We start from the raw sequence: 8,250 nt of genomic DNA, 5'->3' as shown, positions 1-8,250 counted from the left end.
GGAATGATCGAGAGGCAACCCCCCCCGCCCCCACCCCGAGGAGGCACCCGGCCAGCACCTCGGAATGATCGAGAGGCAACCCCCCCCGCCCCCACCCCGAGGAGGCACCTGGCCAGCACCTCTGAAATGTGGACCACGCAGACGTAAAGAGGGGGAATGGGGACAGCAAAGAGACAATGCCGAAGAGATCACATCTGGGCTCTAACAGGTGTCCTTAACTCCGTCGGTCATGACTCTAACAGCTGCAGTGACCGAGCACCTACTACGCCAGGCATGGGACTAGGATTCTACCTGCGCTACCTGGCTGAATGAATGTTTGTCCTTTTCCAGGTGAGACTGTGAGGCTCACACAGGTTAAGACATGCACTCGAGATGACAGGGAGTCTGAAATCAAACCTAAGTCTCTTGACCCCATTTCGAAACATCGTAACATCCTTGATGTCCATAACATTCACTCCACCTAACCCCTCTCTGTACAATTCCCTACTCCTCATTCTCTGCCTGCTGAGCTGGGAGCCCTTCGAGGGGCAGCGGGGGTGTGGGGGGAGCCTACACTGCATATAGCAAAGCTTTAGGAAGTGTCAAAAGACCTGGTCAGCCATAAACATCTGAGGTTGGCAGGGAGCGCACTACTGACCCCTTTTTAGGCTGAAAAACGGAGGCCAAGAGTTCAGATAGCCCAGAGTGAAGACCAGGCTTGGGGCCCCAGACTCCTAACCTTGTCCTTCCTGCTTTGCTCAAAGAGGAGACCCCAGAAGCCTGGAGCAATAATGAGGGATAGGCTTTCCCAAATACTAGGGACCCTGGGATGAGTGGCTCAGTATTTCAGAGGCCAGAGGGATAATGGGAGGCCCACAGCCCATCCCAATCTTTACCTGCCCAAAGGTTGTGTATAAGAACACAGGGATCTCAGCCACTGTCATGGCCAGCGCCTGGATCATGGACACACCCTCAGTCCTCCGGAACGCCATGGCAGGACCAGCACCCTCGGGTCTCAGAGCATCCAAGGAAAATGTCTTCAACTGGCTGCTGGCTGGGTCCCAGGCACCGTCCACGCTTCGAAAAGACAGGAACACACATACCAGAGGGTCCTTGCAAAGAGCTGAGAGACGGATGACCAAGTCAGACACAAGGATATGCTCACATGAGCACACGAAATGCCCATAAAAGCGCCCTGGGGGATGAAGTGGGAGCACAGCCTACCTTTGGCACGCCAGGCCTGGATTCAGGCAGGAAGGCAGCCAAATGCCCCACGTACCCTCTGCCCACCCAGAGCCCCAGGAGCAGGAGACAGCATCTCTGGCACGTTGGCCCAAGAACAGACCCAAGGCCTGGGAGATGCAGAGGTCACTCTCAGCCTTGGGGCTCTACAACACACTTGCACCATCTTTTTAAACCCATGTTCCACTGGCTACACAAAAACCCCAGGCCACGAAAGGGCCAGGCCCGTTCATCCCCCACAAAGCCAAGAATGTTTTTCTTTCCCGTGGACTGTATTAAAAAAGCAGCAGGGTGCTCGCTCAGATAACGAAAACCATGACAGCCTGTGGGTCTATTCTGTACTGGGTTCTTTAGGTACGTTATTTCGTGAAATCGTTACAATTCTGTGAAGGAGATGGTATCTGGCCCCGCACCCCATCTCTGCCAGTTTCCAAAGAGAAAAGTGAGACTCAGCGGGGTTAAGCCAGGAGGAGTCCACAGTCACACAGCTAGTATGAGGCAACCAAGGTCTGGCACCAAGGTCTCCTGGACTTTAGACTCTGTGCTCAATACAGCCCTTTAGCAAAATCTAACTTGCACCAGGAAGTGACAAACCCCAGCAGAACTACAAACTATAAGAGCAACTTTCCCCTGGGCCTTCAAGACCCCCCAGGGTACCCCATACCCCTTTCCAAGGTCAGCGAATAAGTGACTTGAGCACACGTTGCCCCATCCCCAAGATCCTGCACAGCACTCCCCAACTGCCACCACAAAGACCAAGGATGCCTTCAAGGTCTCCTGGGACCTCAAGCGGAAGGAATACACAGGCCAGGACAGACCCTATCAACCTGGGACGGCGGCCAAAATCACTGGAGCAGCACAAGAAACAGCTTATCCCCAGTGAGTGGGAAGGATGGACGAGCCTACCGGTGTAGCTCCAGCGTTGGGCTGCGTGCGTGAGGGGGGCAAGCGGGAAGAGCCAGTCTAGGGCCAAGGAAACGGTCATGCTGTCAAGATAGGAGACACCCTGCCAGGAGGCTGTGAATTGAGCTGTGACCTCCAGTGGTCAGGGCCCGGGTTCGTATCATAAGCCAGCCCTCTCATCCCCCCAGCCTGGCCCAAGCCTCAGAACGCCAGAGGATCAGCAGCCACTACTTCCACTATAGGCCAGGCTTCGAAACAGGCTCTGGTGGGGAGTTTAGTCCACTGCTTATGATGGGGAAACTGAGGCCATGAGAGCTAAGGGACCTGACTGAACTCGATAACTGACCAAGCTGGGATGGGACCTCAGCTGTGAGGGATCCTGGAGCTACCGCGTTTCCCCTGAGGCACCTGCTACAGCTGCCACGGCTCCCTCCTGGGCACGTGTGGCTGGGAGGCCTGGTTACTTGCCTGCAGGAGGGTCAAGAGCAGCCTCTGCTGCTCCAGATGTGAGGAAGACCGGCAAGTCCAAGGTGACAACACTGGCCCCCAAGCCTGCTTCACTCCAGGGTTGGATCCAGACTCAGCTCAACCATGCCCCCTTCTTCCCCACTGACGCAACCTGGGGAGAAGCCTCCTCTTCTCCATGATGACCGCCTGCAGCAACGTCTCCCACTCTGTGCACACTTCCAGCGCCATTTCCAGCTGGGAAAGTCACCCTATAACCTTGGGCAAGAACCCCCTCATTCCACCCCCGCTGTGGCACTTACAACACCCTCAGCCTGGATGCCCGCACTTTCCACAGGGGCACCTCCTCCCTTGCCCTGGGCAATCCTATTAATGACTCTGGCCTGAGCAGCCCATCTTTCCTCCCTGACCCCAGCAATGCCCCGGGGCCCAGGCACTCCTCTGAACCACCCTCTGCCCCGTCTCTGTTCATTCCACCCCAGCCACTTTCCAAGTCTGATCGAGCTAGATACTGGGCGCTCACCTCCGTACGGAACCTCAGCAATATCCCCTTATTCAAAATCTGCTCATCCCATCTCGGACATCTCCCTGCGCAGCCCCAATTCAAGCCCCCTTTTCTCTGGTCCGACCCCTGGAATATCCTTGAGGGTCGTCCAGGTGCCCACTGGCGCCACCCACGACCGGCACACCTGCTCCCTCCATCTCGGGTACTTTGCTAGCCCAGGTTCAGGTACCTGCGACCCTGCAACGTTCCCGGCCCGGGCATCTCCGCACTGACCTGGCACCTTCCGTTCCACCTCTCGCGCCGCCCACGGCCGGGGTACCTGTTTATTCCAACCCGGGCCCTTCTAGTCCCTCTGAGCCCGGACATCTGCGCTCCCACCCAGTTCGTTGCTCAGACCTGGCACCCACCCGCCGCAAGCCTCAGTCCCGGGCCCTGCCGCATCGCCCGCCGCACAGGCTCAACCCGAGGAGCCACTCACCCAAGATCCCATCGCTGCGGAAGGGCAGCGTCTCCTTCCCCGGCACCCGCGCAACCAACCCCGCGGCCACCGCGGGGGGCGTGGCCTCACGCAGGGCCAACCCTCCTCTGCCCAATGAATGTCGCCGGAGCGTTCCTCACAGCTCCGGCCTCTGGCCAATGGGCGGTGTCACGTGACCAGCCTGGCCCCACCTTCCTTGGCCCCTGCTCCGCCCCCTAAGTGCGGTTGAGGCGCGGAAGTGATCTCTTCTGCCCTACCATTGGCCATCGGGATTCGATTGACTGCGCTGGCTGAGTGGGGCGGGGCCATCCTTAAAGAAACTGAGGCGGAGCTATCAGGTCTCTGAGGGTCTTTTGGGGAGGGACCTGTGATCGGTCTGAGCCTTATTTGGCTTCTCTGCTCCTCCCGGTCCCCCCACAAATTCTGCCCGCCCTTCAAGGGCCCATTTTGAAATGCCTCTGCCTCTGACTTCCCACAACATCTTCTTCTTCCTTTTTGAAAAAGTTTTTATTTATTTATTTGACAGAAAGCGAGAGCAGGAACTCACGCAGGGGGAGTGGGAGAGGGAAGGCAGGCTTCCCGCCAAGCAGGGAACCCGGTGTGGGGCTGGATCTGAGCCGAAGCAGACGCTTAATGACTGAGCCACCCAGGCTCCCCACACAGCATCTTCTTAAACCAAACTTGGAACTCTCCACTTTCTTTTGGAGCTGTTTGCAAACCTCCCCTACCAGACATTGTCCCGCTGAGAGTTGAAGTCAAGTGATTACGTTCCGACGGCCCAACAGTGCCTCGAAGGAAACACTGGGTTTGGAATAGGACTGACCTGAGTTGGAATCAAGTTCCTCCACTTAAGCTCGCGGGAGTTCCCGGGGTTTACCGAGCCCCTGTAAGTGGGCGTGGCTTGCCAAAGTCACAGGGCTTTGGTGAGGCTTGCAGAAAACAGTGTGGCAAGTCCTTTCATAACGGCGAACAGCTGTTTCTGGTTGGTTGGTTTTTATTTTTCAAGATTTTATTTCTTTACTTGAGAAAGAAGAAGCAGAAGGGGGTGCAGAGGAAGAGGGAGAAGCAGACTCCCTGCTTAGCAAGAAGTCAGACGCTGGGGCGTGCTCCATCCTGGGACTCTGGGATCATGACTGGAGCTGAAGGTAGATGCTTAACTGATTGAGCCACCCAGGCGCCACTGCAAAGAGCTGTTTTTAAATATAATCATCAGAAAGGTCACATTGCTTCATTCATTGCACAACTAATATATCTGTGTGCCAGCCTTTCACAGGTGCACAGTGGTGGGGGCAAGATACGTGGTGGCCCCAGGGAGCTCAGAGGAAGCAGATACCTAATTACAATGTTGTGTGATAGTTGCTCTGATGCGAGAAACTCAGGATTGTGGGGAGACTAAGGAGACACCTGGGCTTGCAGGGGGAGGTGAGAGACTCCTGAAAGAAAGGGAAGTCCAGATGCAAACCCGAAGGATGAACAAGGATTAGCTGGGTAAAAGGGAGAGGACAGAGCATTCCAGGAGCAGCATGGGCTGTGACCCCAAGGCAAGAGAGAATCTGGTACCGAATGAGCCAAGGAAGAGGGAGCCAGAACAGAGAAGAGTGGTTTCCACAGTCGGACTGCCTGGATTCTGGGATCAGTCTGCCACTCTCACTCTGTGCTCTGTAACCTTGTGCAAATCAGTTAACTTCTTGGACACCCCGGTGTCTCAGTCGATTAGGCATCAGATCATGATCCCCGGGGTCCTGGGATGGAGTCCTGCATCAGGCTCCCTGCTTGGCAGAAAGTCTGCCTCTCCCTCCACCTCTCCCCCCCTGCTTGTGCTCTTGCTCTCTCTCTCAAACAAATAAAATATTGAAAAAAAAAAAATCACTTAACTTCTTTAAACCACACCTTCAGGGCACTTGGGTGGCTCAGTGGGTTAAGCCTCTGCCTTCAGTTCAGGTCATGATCTCAGGATCCTGGGATCAAGCCCCACATGGGGAAATCTCTGCTCAGCAGGGAGCCTGCTTCCCCCACCCCATCTCTGCCTGCCTCTCTGCCTACTTGTGATCTCTCTCTGTCAAATAAATAAATAAAATCTTAAAAAAAAAAAACAAAAGAAAGAACTAAAAAAAAGGATAGACTTTAAAACAACAACAAAACAAAAAAACAAAACACACATTCTTCACCCCTAAAATGAGGAGGAGGATGGTTTCAGAGCTGTTATGACCATTCTAGATTATTATTCACTTAAAAGTACTCAATGCTGGACCTGGCATAGTCTCAGGACATTTGGACCATTGGTAGTAAGAAAACGGCAATAGGCAATTGTAAACTGAGATAAGTAGATGAAGCGTAGGTTCACTGGGACAGGTGTAAGTAATAACTACTGTCTACTGTCTCTCTCTCTCTCCTACTTATTTATCTTACTTTTTTAGTAGGCTCTACGCCCAACACAGGGCTTGAACTCACAACCCTTAGAGGAAGCACTGCATGAGCTACCAACTGAGCCAGCTAGGCACCCCACTCTCTCTCCCCTTTATCCTCCTGTGTTTTTCTTCTCAGGACTCATCACTTGACATGCTACATATTTGTTTGCCCAAGAGGGGCGGGGCCTTGTTGTGTTGTTCTCTATCCCTGGAGCCTAGAACAATGCCTGGGTCACAAAGACTTTCTCCTTGACCAAACCTGAATCAGGCTCCTCTGAGCACTCTGCTTAACTAGATTGACCTTGAACTTCCATCTGTGACTTGTAGAGTCCAGTTTTAGCAAGAATCCCGCCCTTTCCCCCCCGGCCCCCACTGGTGTCTGATCATCCTCCATATTTAAACAAATTCCTCATTTTCTACCCTCAATATCTTGGCCTGCCTTCAGGGGGAATCCCGCTAGCCTTGATGTTTCCACTTAGTCATTTTCCATCCACGGACCCCACCCTGCTCTTTAGCTCTAAATCTCCACTTGCCCTTGTTGTATTCAAAGTTGAGCCCCATTTCCCTCCCCTACCGCAAACCCCCCACTGCAGTGGTCCCTCTTGAATAAAGTCTTCCTTACCATCTTTAACAAGTACTATGAATGCTCTTTTTTTTTTTATAGACTTTATTTATTTATTTGACAGAGAGAGAGAGATCATAAGTAGGCAGAGAATCAGGCAGAGAGTGGGGGGAGAAGCAGGCTCCCCGCTGAGCAGAGAGCTCGATGCGGGGCTCGATCCCAGGACCCCGGAGATCATGACCTGAGTCGAAGGCAGCGGCTTAATCCACTGAGCCACCCAGGCGCCCCCTATGAATGCTCTTTTAAAATATTTTATTTATTGGGGCGCCTGGGTGGCTCAGTGGTTTAAAGCTTCTGCCTTCGGCTTGGGTCATGATCCCAGGGTCCTGGGATCGAGTCCCACATCAGGCTCTCTGCTCAGTGGGGAGCCTGCTTCCTCCTCTCTCTCTGCCTGCCTCTTTGCCTACTTGTGATCTCTGTCTGTCAAATAAATAAATAAAATCTTAAAAAAAAAAAACTGTGAGTGCTGTCTGCTGGCACACTTTAAAAAATATATATTTTTAATTTATTTATTTTGGGAGAGAGAGAGAGAGAGAACGAGCAGGCGGAGGGGTAGAGGGAGAGGAAGAGGGAGAGAAGCAGACTCCCGTTGACCTGAACTGAAATCAAGAGTCAGACGTTTAACCGACGGAGCCACCCAGGCACCCCTGAATCTTTTTTTTTTTTTCAAACAGTGTTCAATGTGAGTTATTGGATGAGTGAACATATAAGGATATTGATATATGCCTGTTGAAGATGATAGGGTGGATGCTGACTCAATGAATGATATAGACCACCATAGACGGACATTGATAAATAAATGAATGATCAGTATAGATTAATAAAAGCACATAGTGATGGCTCCAGGTAAGTAATAAACACAGACTCATTAAACGGGTGCACATTAAGTCACCTGGAAGCTTTCCAAACTCCACCTTCCTGGGCCTCATGCATGCTAAGAGAACCAGTCTGGGAGTGGGTCTGGGGTCTGGATTTTGAACAAAACCCCAGGTGACTGAACTCATCCTGCAGAGATCAGCTGGGGGAGGCGATGGGGAACTGGGGTTAGGTTAGTACATGGAGATAAACAAGCCAGGCATCCAAAGGATAGAGCCAGGTAGGAGATACGACCAGTCCAGGAACAGAGCTCTCCACTGCATTAAAAGCTGAAGTCTAGGGGTGCCTGGGTGGCTCAGTGGGTTAAAGCCTCTGCCTTTAGCTTGGGTCATGATCCCAGAGTTCTGGGATCAAGCCCCATATCGGGCTCTCTGCTCCACGGGGAGCCTGCTTCCCCCTCTCTCTCTGCCTGCCTCTCTGCCTACTTGTGATCTCTGTCAAATAAATAAATAAAACCTTAAAAAAAAAAAAAAAAAAAGATGAAGTCTAGAGAGAGACAGACGGGAGAGGCTTGTCCGGGACTGTGAGGAGGTAGGTTCAAGATCCGCAAGTGTCCCTGCCCCAACCGCAGCCCATTCCACTACCTTGGCCTCCCTACCACTCCTTCCTCCCCCATAAACCCTCCAAACACCCTCACCCAACTTTGGAGAGCCAGAGGGCTTCCTGGGAACAACCAGAGGAGTCCCCAGCCAGCCTGTCCCCTGGCTCAGATGTCCTTAGTGTCACCAAGGTCAGTGTAATAAGAAGGGGACTGGAAAGTTCAAGGTGATGA

General features: G+C 52.9%; 1 protein-coding gene across 1 annotated transcript in view; it reads right to left on the bottom strand.

Annotated features, from left to right (window-relative positions):
• LOC111146211 (mitoguardin 2) overlaps positions 1-3,616 on the bottom strand; it is a 26,375-nt gene extending 22,759 nt beyond the window's left edge. Inside the window, exons 1-2 of the mRNA XM_022501654.1 lie at positions 3,573-3,616; positions 876-1,102 (exon numbers count right to left, since the gene is read on the bottom strand). Of these exons, the coding sequence (XP_022357362.1) occupies positions 876-971 (96 nt within the window). The 5' untranslated portion in view covers positions 972-1,102; positions 3,573-3,616. The remainder of the gene's footprint in view (positions 1-875; positions 1,103-3,572) is intronic.
• Between the last annotated feature and the right edge of the window lie 4,634 nt (positions 3,617-8,250).

Source organism: Enhydra lutris, unplaced genomic scaffold (genome assembly GCF_002288905.1).
Source record: "Enhydra lutris kenyoni isolate GAN:26980312 unplaced genomic scaffold, ASM228890v2 scaffoldscaffold13, whole genome shotgun sequence".
In the NCBI taxonomy this organism is placed as follows: domain Eukaryota; kingdom Metazoa; phylum Chordata; class Mammalia; order Carnivora; family Mustelidae; genus Enhydra; species Enhydra lutris.
This window is presented reverse-complemented; position numbering and strand designations above follow the sequence as displayed.